At 49.3% G+C, this 17486-nt stretch overlaps 1 protein-coding gene across 1 annotated transcript in view; it reads right to left on the reverse strand.

Moving 5' to 3' along the window:
• The window catches only part of AKNAD1 (AKNA domain containing 1), a 425253-nt gene that overhangs the window by 358883 nt on the left and 48884 nt on the right, over positions 1–17486 (reverse strand). Inside the window, exon 4 of the mRNA XM_086936316.1 lies at positions 11612–11739. Coding sequence (XP_086792442.1) covers positions 11612–11739 — 128 coding nt within the window. The remainder of the gene's footprint in view (positions 1–11611; positions 11740–17486) is intronic.

Consider the following 17486-nt stretch of genomic DNA (forward strand, 5'->3'; position numbering starts at 1 on the left):
AGATGTTTTCCAGATCTCCCTATTTCTACTTCCCACATCTCACTATTTATTGGTTCAGAAACTTGTTCAAACGGGAGGGTTGAGAGTTGGCATGTTGATGCATCTAAACCATACAGAGGCAAGGAGTGCACAACAATGTTAACTGAATGGCCTCCAGACAATAAATATAGGCACAGCAACCCCCAACGCCTTTCCCAAAATAGCAATAAGATGTTCCATGCCCTTTACCATAACTTACTTTTGCTAACATATGAGTGTTTGGAAGGACATTGAAAGGTAATTAAACAATTTGCACACAGCAAACAGCACAAAAATGATTGCATATTATCAGATACACAACTCCACAGCACGCCACAGAATTGCAAACATATTGGGTTACCATGTACTGATCCGGAAAAGGCAAACTTTTAGAAAAGACATCCACCTATAACAGAAAACGTATACACTTGGTTGTAAGTAAAGAGCAACATATGCTGAGCAAAGCCTCCATGGGCAATAAAAACCATCTAAAATAGACTCTGAACATGATTATCTGGCACAAGCATATTGGTTGATTTAAGGGCAACAACATTCTTACAATGTGAGTACCAGTGACATGTGCTTTAAAAGGCACTAACTCCATATTACTTACACTTTTTGCTGTGATGAGTACAGATTGTACCTTAGGGGCCAAAACAAAACGGTGACTGGCATGGATCACTTTAGGTCATTTCTAAGGTGGATGGATAGATGCCTTTAAACTTGCTCTAGTGGAAGCAGCAAAGGTCCACGGGGGCCCGAAAAGTGCCTTTCTGACAACATTTTCATGGCGATGGGAACACCATGAAAAAGCGGTCGGAAACTGGCATCCTGATCCCTAGTAGGGATCCACCTCCATTGTAGGGATTAGGCTCCATGAGCCTTTTGGAGGCGGCAGTCTTTCACAACGCTGCTGCAGGCACCTCGCATCGACCCGAGCTGTCACCGTGCCTTTAACTCAGCTGTTAATTCACCCTCCCCCCCCTCCCCCCCCCCCCCGGCCCCGCGAAACTATTGCAGCCACCTTCACTGTTTCTAAATAATTACGGCCTCAATCTGACTTGCCAAGCTACAGAAGTGTCGAGTACCTGTCAACGCTCACCCTGCAGCCTTGTGCCCAACTTGGACATCACCTCTCAAACAACGTGAGTACTTTTATTGAAATTTTTCTGTGTTCCCTAATCTACTGTGGCACACGGTTGCGGTGGAGATTTGTATTTGTATTTGGAAAGTGTACCATAACCCACAATAGTATCCTGGTAATTCACTTGGCTTTTTCACGAGATCCCCAAAGCGAAGGAGGTTTCAGGCGGGGCCTTATGTAGTTGACACTATTCAGCTAGTTTTTCAAACACACTGGGACTTTTCTCCCAGGGCATGTTTTCTTTTGCAGTTTTATATGACGCGAAGGCGACCAATGGTATTAGAGGCCTTTAAGTGCACCACAGTTACATTAGAAGGACACATTCATTTGTTGTTTGGCACGTGGAAATTACCTGTTTTCCTCCAGAATCACAAGATTTTGGGCTGGTTCGCCGAGACCTTAACCTGGCTCCCAGTGCCAAAGTCAGCAGCCAATAATCATTTTTCCATGACCAGCACCCCCATGTTCTGCATCGTGAATGCAGAAAAAACACAGCAGATTTGTTTTGCCCTCTTATGTAATGCCATACCAAATTGTAGCAGTTGGCACCCCACACCACTCCTGCAAGGCTTCTATGGCGATGGAGCTACTGTACAATTCAGCATTGAACACAACGATGTACGCAACCTCTGAATGAGGAGTTGCAGTACTGTGGGGTGCCTAGAGGTAAGACATATTTTGTAGCCATCCGTTTTCGGTGGATGTCCCATTACCTGCCATCTCTACATGACAGCTTTCTGCTGTTTGGAGTCCCCATCTAATTGCATCATAGGCAAGCAATCAACAGTCCGTTCCACTGATCTCAAATACCACTTCAGGTTGCAAGGACACTAGGTTAGTGCCTCTCCATTTCTGGTACTTTGCAGCAGTTAACGTCTTAAGAGTTTCTCGTTGCTCAGATGGGTGTAATTTCTGTTATTTATGTTTTATCTTGTCTTCATTTTGCTATCGAGAAACTGTCACTCAGTCTTTCAAATGCCACTCATAATTACACTGAAATTATGAATATGTCACACACAGCAATCTGAAAACTTGGCAGCTATGTCCCTGCAGTGCACCACCTAGCGTAGTGGTGGTGGTGTGGTCGTTGTTGTGTCATGTGCTGGGGACAGGACTGCCCTAGGGAGATCACTCTGGGACCTACACTCCGGGGCATCTAATCCTATCTAGGCCTAACACGTGGCCCTATAATAAACTCAGTCAGACCCTGGGAATAAGTTTGCTTGCTCGGTCTGTGCGTCTCTCTCTCTCTGAACGCCCGCGCACGTGCTAGACCTCTTTTTATTATAGGGCGTCACATGACCAACACGTCCAGCCCTCGGGGCGCCGGGGGCGGACCTCCAGGAACATAACATTCCTCCTAAAATAAGGAAAACCAAAAACGCAAAACAATGAACACATTAAACGTAACTTTTTCTTTCTTGCTCGATGAAACATTGGGACCGATGCCTTCAGCGTCCTTCAAGGCCAGGCCACGCCACCAGCTACTCAGTTCAAACTGCGCATGCATATATGTAAGAAAAAGGAACAGTCTTACGTGAAGTAATCTCTCAGCCAGCCGGAGGGGGTGGGATTGTCACGTAGCTGACGTTGTGACCCCCGTTGATTCACCAGTTCCGTTCCAACCTCCAACTCGTGACTTGGCGCCTCTCTGTCTGCCCCCTCCGGATCTGGGGCCTCATCCAGGATCTCCGCGTCACCTCCCACTTCTTTGCTGGAAATTGGATACTCGTTGTTTTGCCGGGCCTCTTGACGAGTTGTTGATTCAACCGCCGGCACATTGGTTTCGGTTTCTGTTTGCTCACTGCCTTGCTGGCACACTGCCTCGAGGGTTGAAGGATGATACAGTTTGAAATGAGACACATTGCGAGTCACCCTGTCTCGTCCTCGAATGGCCGTGAGGCGGGTGCCTTTCACTCCGATAACTCGCAATGGCCGCTTCTCGTAGTTGAGTTTAAATTTGCCCCCCGTTACACGATTTCTGATGAGCACCACATCACCTCTTTTGAACCGCGGGGCCACAGCCCGCCGCCTCTGACTGATCTTTTCACATGCAGAACTTCTCTTCTTCTCTACCGCATGTTCATTTATCATTGCAGGTGCCCACCTGGGGTGATGAGGGATGGAGTCAGTTATCACCCTTCCTAGAAGAAGATGTGCGGGGGCCACCCCAGTTGTGGAGTGCGGGGTTTGGCGATAACTTCGGAGAAATGTAAAAATGGCCATTTCCACTGACTGTCCTTTGTCGTGGGCAATACGAATAACTTTGTTCAAAGTCCTCATGAACCTCTCGGCCTCCCCATTAGCTTGAGGCCACCGAGGTGTTATGCGCCTGTGACGTGTTCCCAGAGACGATAGGTATTCAGCAAAGTCTTGACCCTGGAATGGCGGTCCATTGTCTGTTCTGAGTTCTCTCATGGCTTCATGAGTGGCAATGATCTTCTCCATTTTGGGGATGACACAGTCTGCACTGGTGCTTGTGACAATTTCGATTTCAGGGTACTTTGAGTGGTCGTCTATCATTACCAGCGTGTGTCTTCCATCCGGGAGACTGCCAAAATCCATGCTAACTCTCTCCCAGGGTCCTTGTGGCCGGGGTTCCACGATGATGGGGGCCTCACGGGGGTTGTCACCCGTAACTTGACAGGCCGCGCACGATCGCACCACACTCTCCACCATATCATCCATGAGCGGGAACCATACCTTCGTCCGCAGTCGAGCCTTCGTCTTGACCATCCCCTGGTGTCCTATGTGGGCCAGTTGGATCACTCGTCCTGTAAGAGCCGTTGGGATCACTAGGCGATGCCCCCGCAGGAGGCATCCCGCCGCATCTTCATTTAGTTCAGCCCTCACGTGGTACAAGCTGTCCATGATCTTCTGAGCTTCAGGGGTGAGTACTTTCCAGCCCTCCTTGGCTTTCTGCCAGTTGGCGGTTCGGAGAAGGTCCTTGGCCCGCTGTATGCAAGCATCCTGAGCCGTGGCGCTCACAACCTCTTCCAATGAAATGGGGCGCGGGCATTATCTCGCCACGACCCACTGTACGTACGCTTCCGTCTCTTCTGCCTCGTCCATCTCCTCAGGAGTCGCAGGCCTAGGGTGTCGTGATAGGTAATCCGCCGGATTCTTCGCCCCTGGCTGGTATTCAATAGTGCAATTATATTCTTGCAGTTGTAAGATCCATTTTTCTATTCTTGGGGGTGGCTTGGATGAGGTGCCTGAGAACAGAGCCAGCAGCGGCTTGTGGTCAGTTACCACCGTGAAGGGCTTGCCGTAGACGTACAAATGGAAGTGACGACATCCCCAATGTATGGCGATGGCCTCCTTCTCAATTTGGGAATATCTTTGTTCTGTGTCCGTGAGGGACCGGCTAGCAAAGGCAACCGGGGACCAGTCTATCTCGTCTCGAGCCCTCTGCATCAGGACGGCCCCCAGTCCTGCCGGTCCGGCATCTACTGCAATGAGAGTGGAGTTTTGTGGGTCAAAAAACGCCAACGTGGTGCTGCTGGAGAGTGCGCTCTTAATGTCTTGAAATGCCTTTTCCTGTTCAGGTCCCCAGCTCCAAGGGGTGGAGTCTTTGGTTAGTTCACGCAGGGGGAGAGTCAGGTTGGCCAAGTCCCTGATGAAACGGCCACAGTAATTTACCATCCCGAGAAAACTTCGGATCTCCGTGACCGTTGCGGGCGGTGGCGCATCCTTGATATCTTTCACCTTGTCAGGATCAGGATTGACTCCTTCGTCTGAGAACACATATCCGAAAAATCCCAGTTTGTTCCGTAGGAATTCGCACTTGTCTCGATGCAGTGTGAGCCCCGCACTTCGGAGCCTGCGGAAAACCTGCGCCAACCGTTGGTTGTGTTCTGGGATTGTTCGTGCGTGTACCATGATGTCATCGCTGACATTGATCACTCCCGGTATGCCAGCAATCAGTTCCTGGATGACATTTTGGAAGACTTCGGCAGCGCTGGATATTCCAAAACTCAACCTGGTGTACCTGCGCAGTCCAATGTGGGTGGAGAATGTTGTGATGTTCCGGGACTCCTTGTCCAGTACGAGTTGATGGTACCCTGCCCGGAGATCCAGTTTGGAGAACCACCGGGCTCCAGCCATCTCCCCAATCAGGTCATCTATCGTGGGGGTGATGTGTCGCTCCTTCTTGATGGCAGCATTGGGTAAGCGCATGTCTACGCAAATCCGGACCGCTCCAGGCTGTTTTGGCTTTCTCGTGACCACGATGGGCGATACCCAGGGGGTGGGGCCGGACCCTTTCTCAATTATCCCCGCTGCTTCCAGTTTCTGTAGCTCTTCCTCAACCAGTGGTCTCAAGTGGAACGCAACGCGACGGTGTCGCAGGGCCACCGGTTGGACAGTGGGGTCCACATGCAGATGTATCTCCCGGCCCTTGAAGCATCCAATTCCTTCAAATAGGTCAGAAAAGTCCACGATGAGTTGCTGTACCGATTCCTCATGCACACCAAATGCGAATGTAACCACCCCCAGGTCCTCTGCCGTCCGGCAACTCAGGAGCATGCCCTGACCCTCTTCCGACACAAAGATGTTGGCTCGCGTGATTTTGTCCCCGTGTCGGACCGCTGCTTTAAATTTTCCACGGATGCGGAGGGGAACGTCCTGTCCGTAGGCAAAAACGGTGATCGGAGTGGGGCGGAGGTTGGGAGGGGTAGCCATGTCTCTGTAGAGGGATGCGCTCATGAGGTTGATCGAGGCGCCCGTGTCGACTGTTGCCATGATGTCCTGATCGGCCACCTGTATGGAGCACTGTGGCAGCGTCCTGGTGCGTCTAGTGGCGGTGCCAATCATGTGCACCTTGTGTACGGATCGCTCCTCCTCGTCATCGTCCATATCACTGTTGCTGGGTTCTCCTTCCGCCCCTTCGTGCTCAGCAACCGTGTGTACTGTCTGGCGAGGTTTGCCGAACTTCTTGGACCTGCACACTTTTTCAAAGTGATTCATTTTTCCGTAGCCTGAGCATCTCTTGCCCCTTGCTGGACATTCTGGCGCCGGATGTTTCGGGCCACCACAGTAGCCACATGACTGCGCTGAGGCTCCGCCCTGAGGGGTTGTTGTTCGTTTGGCCCATTTGGGCGGTGGGCGGACCTGTACTTTGTTAACCGGTTCCATTTTCATGTTGGCTTGTAGCGCCGCTTCCATGTGGGCTGCCCTGGCCTTGGACAGCTCCTTAGTGCGACCCACCGTGAGGATATCTGGCAGAGGCTTCCCCGACTCCTCTAGTATTCTCTCGCGTAACTTCGCAGAGGCGCATCCTTGGATGATCTGGCCCCTGATCTCTTCTGTGACGTCCTGGAATCCACATGTCAGTGCTAGTTTCTTGAGCCTGGAGTGATATGCGTCCAGTGACTCATCCGGCAGTTGCCGTGCTTGCCGAAAGATGAATCGTTCATAATCCTGGTTGGCCATGGGTTCGAAATGCGCGTTGAGTGCATTGATGAGGGTGTGATGGGTCTTGGGAGTCGCCTCCGTAAGGGTCCGGGCGATGGAGTGGATGTCCTTGCCCCCAAGATGGAGGACCATGGCACGCTTCTGCTCCTTGTGGACCTTGGTGGCCTCGAAGAATATTAGGAGCCTGTCCACCCACTCCTTCCACTTCGGTGCGAGAGTGGAGGGCGCACCCTCCACCACAAACGGTTCAATGGGCGGAATGGTAGCCATCGCCCTGGACGCTCTGGAGCAGGTCCGTGGGCAGCTCGGGGATGATCCGGAGGGGCACTCCGACTAGCGCGGAGAGAGCGGCCGACGCGCTCAGGCGATTCGAGTTCCACGGGCCAGGCAAATGACGGCCCTTGCGCCCCAGCGACGGGTGGCAGGGTGAAGGCCTGGGGCGAATCAACACCACGTCCCCTCGAGCAGCTGGGCAAGACCGGGCGCCGACCGGAGCGCCTCGCCAGGCGTGCCGAGGTGCGAGTCACGCACGTGCAACCAGACACGGTGCGGCACCGGGCGTGGAGAGTCCGCGGAGGGAGAACCTCGCGCGACCAATCGAGCTCCTGTGCGCAGTAGGAAGGTGCAAGCCAGCGCCGCTCACCTCCTGAGAGCCAGGGATCGAAGTTGTTCCTCCAGGCGAGCAATGCGGGGGTGTGCGTGGCAGCAAGGCACGAGCACTGCGGGCAATTGGGAGCACCCGCAGCCGCCTCACCCAAGGAGGGGCACACACACACCCTGAGCGAGGGATCGACAACCACCCTCGTCGCCAATTGTTGTGTCGTGTGCTGGGGACAGGACTGCCCTAGGGAGATCACTCTGGGACCTACACTCCGGGGCATCTAATCCCATCTAGGCCTAACACGTGGCCCTATAATAAACTCAGTCAGACACTGGGAATAAGTTTGCTTGCTCGGTCTGTGCGTCTCTCTCTCTGAACGCCCGCGCACGTGCTAGACCTCTTTTTATTATAGGGCGTCACATGACCAACACGTCCAGCCCTCGGGGCGCCGGGGGCGGACCTCCAGGAACATAACAGTCGTGCGCGCGCCCCAAACGAGGTCACAGGGGAAAATATAATGAGCCCTCTCAGTTTACGGTCCGGGATCCAGCTGACGAGCCCTTCCCTTCATAGGCCGGCGTACATGTGTGCAAGCAATCAAGCGGAGGTGCGCAAGGGTCTGTATTGTGGTACGTACAGGCTTTGAAGTTTGAATTTATGTCTGTGATATTTGACGCCGTGACGTACCGTGTTTGTGGGTGCTTAAGGTTCCGTCGCATACTACATACAATCAGAGGATTTAAAAAAAATGTTTTATGGCAATCTATTGGGACACAAGACTCTAAAGAGGAAACCAGAGGGCATGTTTTTAATTATCAAGCTGTTTGCTTTGCAATTAACGTTCCCAGCAGGCTTTTATGTGCTTGGTCTTTATTTGTTATTCCATACATGAAAAAGGCAGCCGACACGTTTTTTGCCCTTGTGGCCAATCGGACGTGGACTTTTTCAAGGCAGAATTTGATTATGTAGGCATGTAGGTTTCGTGATTCTCTGGATGGAAGGTGTGGTGGTGGGGCCCTAGGCCCACATGGTGGAGTAAAGGACGACACAGGACACCAGTTAGATAGTATAACTATGGCCCCGAGCACGTGCGCTCGGCCCCTTTTATTGGCAGCGTCACCTGACCCAGTGACGTCTGTGGTGGGTGGGTGATTAGTGTAATACAGGGCTAGAACAACTAGACTGTGTCCTTTGCAGAACACTACAGAAGGTATTCAGTCTCTGCGGTCCCGGAACAAGACGAGTTCCGTTCACCGCCGGCAATTGTGCTCTGACTCGTGCCCCTCCACCCCCACCCCCACACCCCGGGCGGCAATCTGAGGGATAGCCCCGGCCTCCACAAGCTCTAACTACGCCTCTGCTGTCCTAGATTTCAGGCGGAATGCCACCAACAGCCTGCCGGTGGCGGTCTGCCCAAAATCGTAATCGAGCCAATAGAAACCTAACATAGGACAGTACAGAGCTGGGTTACAGTGGGCCACTGTATCAAAGGGCTTTACCCATGCTTTGTCCATGGGGAAAGGCCTTAATACATAAGGGACAATGTCCATTGCTGAAGTGCATTACAACACCCAGCACTAAAACTTTTAATTTACTTTTACAATGAAAGAACATTGTGAATTAAAATATCTTACTCATGCTCAAGCTATATGAACAATTTTCACTTTAGAATTTAAATCCATTGATTAGATTCCCACCCCCTCTGGTTTTCGTTAGCGCCTACAGTAGAATTCAAGTACTGAGACACTGTAAGAGCTCTCCAAATGCACATCTATTCTGGCCTCCAACATGTACATCGTTTACTCCAATGGGAAATCAAGAGCGTTCATACAAAGCATCTTTATTCAGAGCACTGTGTGGTCTGCACCATGCACTGCTATCACCAGCTATGCACTCTGAAAATTCCTCACAATCCTGAACTGTGACATAATGCTCTATCTGTACTAGGATATCCACAGAGCTCTTAAAAGGCTCTTCAGTCTTATCTCCATCCTGCACTGTTCTTCATGTAAGCATCCACAAAACAAGCTCTCTCAATGAAACTCTGCGTGCACTGGTATTCTGGCCCGAAGATGTCAGCCCAATTCCCATAATACCATCCATTTGGCTTGCACCATGCAGTGTTCGAAAAGCCCTTTTATTTGTGGGTGGACACAATGTATTAGATCTGCACAGCTTATTCTGAGGTACTATTGTATTTGTCTGCTCGGCTGCAGCACCATTTATTTTGTATCAGCTGCATACTTTCTGCATAGGCACAAACTGTTAAGAAATTGTAGTCCTGGGTAGTGTGGCAGACTTTGATTTAATGGACTACTAAATGAGTTCCTTTTTAGAAGCTCATTCAACCTTTGGCTTTTAAACCAATATATTCCGAATATTGTGCTGCAAAATGCATCATTGCACTCCTAATCGTCTTGGGGAGTGATATTATTGGTAGGTGCTACATGGGATGGTATGAAAGGTTTTGCCAGGCTGCTTTTGGTTCCCAGTCCATCCGCCAGACATTTTTTTTCTGGTCACACCATACTCACTCACAGAAAAAAAATGGAATTGTGTGATAAGTGTACAGAAAAGTGATGGATAGAATGCTTGAATGAATTTCTGCCACTGGTAATCACTCGGGCCACATCCCAGTCCATCATTATTTTGCACACCGTGCTACCTCAGTTTGGATCCATATATTTATATATATATATATCTCTGCCACTCCACTCCACAAGCAGGATGCAGGCGCTCTCTCCTCTCGAAAAGAAACGTGGAGCACAGACCCAGGTAAGAGTATAAGTTTGTTGGTTTATTGAGCTGTTACTCAGTCGGCCATTACGCGTTTCGGTACTGACGTACCTTGATCATATATATAAATCATTCTCGGCCCTGCTCAAATCAGAACAGTCTTGCCCGAACTGCCTGACCGTATCCTCCCTTTCTTGTATGTGTACAACCAGGTTTATCCTTTTTCTCCATTACCCACTGTCTTCTAATGCTTGTTGTTTGTAGCCGCTGCCCGTGCAGGAAAGAGCGGTGGGGCCGGGTGAGGGGGATTTCGGGGGGCGATGACGAGGAAAAATTAATTATTTATTTAATTTTCCCTCGTCATCATCCATCTAAATCCCCCACACCCGGCCCCACCACCCCACCGCTTTTAGCTGCACGGGCTGTTGCTGGTTGTGTGAGGATTTGCCACACGTGCTAAGAGAGGGCAGTCATTTCTAATGGTAAACTATTACTGTATTTAATGTAGATGGTGATTTAAAGTATTTGGACCCTACATTTAATTAGAATTTTATAAAAAATAGTGATCAGGCTTAACAATTAGCAGTAACACCCCCATTTTCCAGAAGAAAGAGGCAATAAAAATATAAAGCAATTAAAATTGATCTTTCCTCCATGGAGACTCACACATTTAACACCCCGGTTAAATTTGCGAGAAACCAATGTGCTCCCTTCGAGATATCCTGTTTGACCTACGTTTCACCTACAAGAGGAAATCCATCTGCGCTTTGACCCCAAAACTATACTATGTTGATTATTTGTCTTTTGCGCCTGGACTAAATGTCTTTTGCATAAGTAATCAATTAAGCTTCGATAATGAGTGATCGGAATTTTGAGACTTTACAGCACCTTGGAGTTGCCAGATGTTATAAAACCGCAGCATTGATTTTATTATGGCAGGTCAAACCAGCCAGAATTTAAAAAGGTGAAAGAGTATGATATTTACAGTGGCAAGCAGATTATAGTGCAGTAGGCACCAAAATGTGCTTGTCAGTGCTTAATTTGAGCCTGTGGTTTCCAGTGCTCAGCACCAGCACTTAATTGCAAGCCCCGGCCATTAATTGCCCGAACCTGCACTTATGACAGCTGCCACATGGTGGTGCTATTTGTGTAATTTAAAGATGAGCAAAAAAACTGTTGTTTGTTAATTCAATGTACATTAACAACAGCTAATACATGGAACCCAAGCCATTCTTAATGTGTTGGCGTCCTCGAACAGTCTGAATTGTCACACTTCAGTGTGATGGTTAGTAATTGTGTAAGTACAGTGGCAATTGATGGAAAAACTGTAGTGGCTTCCTGATGAGGGCCACTGCACTTATTATTTTATAAATTAAGCACTGGTGCTTGTTAGTCCCTAAACACTTGTGATAGATTAAATTTGTCACACCCAATAAAACCAAAACTCTAGGGAGGTGGATCTTATCATTTTATCAAGTACGTTCATTTAAACCCCTCAGGGACGCTGGTAATCAGGGTCTGAGAGGCACACATCCACATATTTATGTGTTTTACACAACCTGCTTGCTTGTCAGTGAACGGGTGTGTCCATTTATGAATTCTTGTGGATATATTTAGAGCATTTTAATTCAAAGTGAACAGTACTCCACCTACTGCAAAAACACAAGTTCTACACCAAAAAGATATGATAACTTTACTTTAATTTTGAACTGTTCTGTCTGCTCCAGTAGCATCTGGGACATTTTTTCTCCTTCAGTCTGATTTTGGAGTCCACTCAGCTTCAAAGGCAATTTGTCTTCTCCAAGACCAGACGAGCAACCAGGTCCTATTTTTAAGGAGAACAGCAAAAGATGAGGTAAAGAACAAACTGTTTTAATTTAGCTGGGAGATAACGTATAAAATATGTTCACAGTCTGTCTAATAAAAAAACTTCGGTTATATTATTATGATTTTATGACTAGAACATGATGATTGCTAAAAATAAAACTTGAGACAAAGAGGGGTGGGACCAGGAGCCAATATTTAAACAGGTCCTGCACACGTGGCTCCGAAAAGAACGTGTTACCAAGGGGAGTGCAGTTTCTAGAGAGGGGATGGAAGGGGAAGGGGAAAAGACAAATCTTTTGTCATGTTGCCCTCACACACCTCGAGAGGTGTCATGCTTCATCATTGGGCCTTGCTCCTTGTCGGGCCGGCGCTGCAATGCTCGACAGGCTCACCGTTTCCGGGGTCTTTGTCGGTGATCTTTTGGAAGAAGCTGTTGAGTGCGTGTGGTTATGGGGTCAGTGGAGGGTTTTGTGCACGTGAAGGGTGGTCTAAAATAGGTCAGGGTCAGTTCTATTCTCAATCAATTTAATGGTAAAGGGAGATCCTGCCTAAATAAAAAAGAAATGGACGCCCTGTGGTAATGTGATGTTCCTAGCGGGCAGTCTCTAAGGTGGGGCCGACATGTTTCATGCCTAATTGTTCCTAAGGAATCGGGTGGCACTTCTTCAGGACCTATGTGAAATGTGGTGTACAACTAATGACAGCAATTTTTACAGCAATTAGTAAAAAAAGTTAGCGCATGAACAGCTCGAAAATTCAGAATATTACAAAAAGTTACATTCTGATCCTACAACAGCAATGAAATTGGAATTAGATAAAAAACTGAATGAATGGTTACATCTCGGATTGATATACCATGATGAATTAAGATATCTGACAGTGGAACAACCAGTGACTGCAACTATGTACTTTTTACCAAAAGTACATAAGAATCGAACTAGACCCCCGGGACACCCAATCGTCTCTGCAAAAGGATCTTTATTTGAGCCCATAGCAAACTATCTGGATTTTTTCCTTTTACCGTACGTTTCAAAATTAACTTAATTCATTAAGGACACAACGGATATGCTGAAACAACTTGATGCAATTGAAAGGAAGGGGTGGGCCCTTAGGGGACGGAGGGTAGGTAGGGCCACAATAATAATATAAAACAAGGTTGTACCTATGCCTCCGGGATGAATTACTAAATCACTCAGTAAGACAATAGATTAAGCTAAATGAATTCGTTTTACCAAGACAATTTATTTTGTCAGTATCTTTAGAATCAGTTTTTTAGATGATTATTTTTTAGGCAAGAGAATCAACATTGTCAACTCAACCTCTAGCGACTGAATTTTCACAAAAGACTAATGTACAAATAACATACAAAAACATTGAATTAATCATCAATAGACCGCTGGGGGTCGCGCAACTAACTCCTCCATGCTAAAGACCCTCGCCACCTCCCGCATATATCCTGCCACTAATCCTGATGACGACGATGGGTTATCAAGGACACAACCCAGCTGACATAATAGCTGTTTTCAGAAATCGATTTGGACGCCGGGAGCCAAACTTACGCCACTCCGAATATTGGTGGCCTACTCCAGGGAACAGCCAGGGACTTGAGTCACCGTGGTACCCAGGTGGTAGTTGAACAACAACGGCCAGCGGGAGCTGACTTGTGCCCCTGGGTGGACTTTCGGTTTAGTTTTTGGATTTTTCTACCGGAGCCTACCACCGCTCAACTTTGGCGGCCCACGGTCTAAACTTCGCAATCGCACTTGGCGCAGGCGGTCCAGCTCGCCTGATTGTGTGGTTGCCTGTCAAGACCCAAATCTAGACTCTCCCTGGTCTGACTTGTGAGGAGCCATTCTTACCAGGTCCCAGATGCCCCTCCGGGGCGCATCGCTCAACATGGCGGGCAGGCCAGACAGCGAAAAGAGGAAGACCAAAACCACACACCGAGGGGGCACCATTCAATCAAATATTATGGATCGCTATACCCAGCCTAAAGGAACCCCCAGTGGTGCGAGTAGAACTCTGGAAGAGGCCGGAGATGGCTCGGCTGCAATGGATGATTTGACCTTACGTGATGTCATGGGCGCCATTGCTAGCATGAAGACCTCCATAGGCCAACAATATGAGGCATTGGCCCTAAAGCTCGACACAGTGGCGATTGATGTCAACCTTATCAGGACAGATCTGGCGAAGACCAACTAAAAGGTCAAGTCTCTAGACATAAAGACTGCCAGCCTTACGACCGATATGTCCGATTTACAAGCGGAGGTTCGTAATCTACGGTCCTCTAACAACTTTTTTGCCCGCCGACTGGAAGATTTTGAAAGTCGGGCAAGGCGCAACAACGTTCGTATCATCGGAGTCCCTGAGAAGTCGACCGAGTTGACCACAGACCTCCTTGTGGAAGATCTTATTCTGAACCACCTTGCCCCCAAGGGCCTCAGTAACTTTTTTGCTGTGGAACGCGCGCACAGAGTTCCGGGTGGGAAGCATAAACCAGGCGCCCCTCCACGGCCTATAATAGCCAGAATCTTTAACTTTAGAGATAGAGACGCCATCCTGCAGGCGTCGCGGGCAGGTGGCCCCACTAAGTTTGAGAACACCACGGTTAGCTTCTACCCGGACTTCACCCAATCCTTTCAGAAACAAAGGATGGGGTTCCTGGGGGTGAAGCGGAGACTGAGAGATATGGGATTGAAGTATGCAATGCTTTTTACAGCTCGGCTTCGCGTTGAATACAACGAACGGACGTTCTTCTTTGATCGGCCTGAGAGCGTTAGTGACTGGCTTGATACTTTGCCGACGCAACGAGACCGCTCGGAACATTCTGGGGGCGCGGAAGGTGGCCCGTTGGAACAAGAATGAGGAGTGGTAACCTGTCCCGAGCAGTACACGGAACTCGCAGCTGTGGTTTGATGACTTTTGTATTTGTAAAGCGACTTGTGTAATGCCCAGAGGTGGCGGGGGGACGGGACCCTCCCTCCTTCCGGGGGTTTTCTTCTTGTAGACTAGTTTCATGTTAGGGCGACAGGCACACTGCAAGTTGGGGTGGCTTTTGAGTCTAACGCAGGGGTGCAGGGCAGGGGAATGTGTTCTGGGGGTTCGTTGGGGGGTGGGGGAGGGGTTTGGTTTGGTTTTCTTTTGTTTCAAGGCAATGCATTGTTGTGTATTTTGATTTGGGTGTTCTGTTCGCTGTGGGCTGGATCCTACCCTTACTTCTGGGATGGGGGTAGGGGGTTGAAGGTACTATGTTGGAATGTTAATGGTCTGGGGGATAGGATAAAACGAGGAGTAGTATTACAGCTTCTGAGGCGTCTTTCCCCTGATGTAGTATTACTGCAGGAAACACATTTGGTTGGCAATACGTGCCATGCCATGAATCGGCGAGGTTATCGCTTAATCGCACACTCAGGATTCACTTCTGGATCTAGGGGGGCGGGTATCCTAGTCAGGAGCTCCCTCCCCCTGGAGTTAGATGACACAATTCTGGACGACAGGGAGCGCTATGCCGCCATCACGGGTAGGTGGGAAGGGAGGACGATCTCATTACTCTCTGTGTATGTTCCACCAGGTTTGCAAACAATGACCTTCGCTGATTTGGGAAGAATAGTGTTGGAGCTCCCTGAGGGTATTCTTGTTATGGGTGGAGATTTCAATTCGGTCGTCTCCGGTAGGGAAGACCGCAGCCCCCCCAGGGACCTCGCGAGATCGCAGTCTTGGTTGGGTAGCTTCTTGGAGACACTGGGTCTGGTAGATTGCTGGAGACTGATGCACCCGGGACAGACACAATACACTTTTCACTCAAGTGCACATGGTAGTCTCGCTAGGCTTGACTATGTTCTAATGCCGGCTGCACAGGCCACCTCGGTGAGGGAAGTTAGACACTTGGCTAGGGGTATTTCGGACCACTCCCCACTGTGGCTTTCCATTGACATGCAGATGGGCTCCGAGGGTTGAGTGGCCCCGATCAATCCCTGGCATCTTCGTAACCCTAAGACCCGGGCCGGGTTGATCAAGTCTATAGACCATTATTTTGCCGAAAACGTGGGGTCAGAGTCCTCCTCAATTTCATTGTGGGAAGCCTTCAAGGCGGTAATCCGTGGTCAGGCATTGTCGTTGATTGCTTGTGCAAAAAAAAGAAAGAATGAGGAGGTGGTACGGCTGGAAGCCGAGATAACTGAGCTGGAGGGGGAATTGGAGTCTGGTATTACGCATGATAAGTTGCACGTTCTCAACCTCAAACAGCTTGACTATAGGGCCCTGGTAACGGATGCGGCTAAAGCAATGAGTCGAGAGCAGCAGGGACGGCTGTATGGTGTTGGAGACAAAGCCGGGAAACTGATTGCCTGGTTGGATAGAAAGGAGAGGGCGAGTCGTGTGGTTCCCGTGATTGAGAGAGTGGATGGAGTGTGCGTAATGGACCCGGTTGAGATAGTGGAGTGTTTTGCTGAACACTTTCGTAAGGTATATTCACGAGTCTCAGACAGACCGGAGGAAGACTCGCATTTGTTGTTACGAGACATCGCGTTGCCTCGTCTATCTGATTCTGATAGAGATTTGATGGAAGCAGAGTTTTCCGACGATAAGGTAGCAATCGCTATCCGCTCCATCCGCTCGGGAAAAGCTATGGGCCCGAATGGTATCCCCAATGAGCTATACAAGCTGCGTCAAGACAAAATGGCGCCGTATCGCCGTGGAATGTTCTTGGAATCGCGGGACGTCGGTTCCCTTCCCCGTGATCAACGACTTGCAACCATTGTCGTAAACCATATGGAGGGGAAACCACAGGATCGATGTACGTCTTACAGGCCTATATCGCTTTTGAATGCAGAACCCAAGATTCTAGCAAAGTTGTTTGCAAACCGACTGATAAAGGTGATTAGCGATTTGATACATCCGGATCAGTCGGGTTTCATTCCGCATCGCAATACCGCATTAAACCTACGTCGTCTTCATGGCGTCCTGGCGAGAGCGGAGTCGCTGCGTTAGCCGGCCATCTTGGTTTCCTTGGATGCCACAGTGGCCTTTGATACAGTGGAATGGCCATACCTGTGGGCTGCTCTTGCAAAGTTTGGTTTTGGCCCTGGTTTCATTGGCTGGGTTAAACTCCTGTATGAGGAACCACTGGCCCAGGTTGTGGTAAATGGCAGGGTCTCTGGGCCCTATGTTCTCGGGAGGGGCACGCGACAGGGGTGCCATTGTCCCCACTGCTTTTCGCCCTTGCCTTGGAACCCCTAGCCGCTTGGCTGCGGTAGGAGCCATCGCTTAAGGGTATTCGGTGGACCCCTGATATCGAGGATCGAATATCACTCTACGGGGATGATATTTTGCTGTATCTCACATCACCTCGGAAGTCATTGATAGTACTGTTTGACGTGCTTAACTCATTTGGGAAGAACTCCGGTCTGGTGATTAACTGGACTAAGTCCTGTGTTTATGTCCTTACTAGAGATGCTCCCCCCTTGCCGCGTGTTTGCCCGATACAGATATCGCAGATTGGTTTTAAATATCTGGGGATCTTCATTTCACTGGACCCCGCTGTCCGTTATGAGCGTAACTTGCTTCCCCCGCTCCGGCGGCTGAAGTCTGACGTTGCGGCCTGGAGTAACCTGCCATTGTCCCCTCTCAGACGGGCGGCCCTTTTCAAGATGATGTCTCTGCCACGGTTTTTATACGCGCTTCAGAACACGCTTGATCTCATACCGGCGAGTTACTTCCGGGAGGTGGAGAGTTTACAGAGGCAGT

Source organism: Lissotriton vulgaris, chromosome 1_1 (assembly GCF_964263255.1).
Source record: "Lissotriton vulgaris chromosome 1_1, aLisVul1.2, whole genome shotgun sequence".
NCBI lineage: Eukaryota > Metazoa > Chordata > Amphibia > Caudata > Salamandridae > Lissotriton > Lissotriton vulgaris.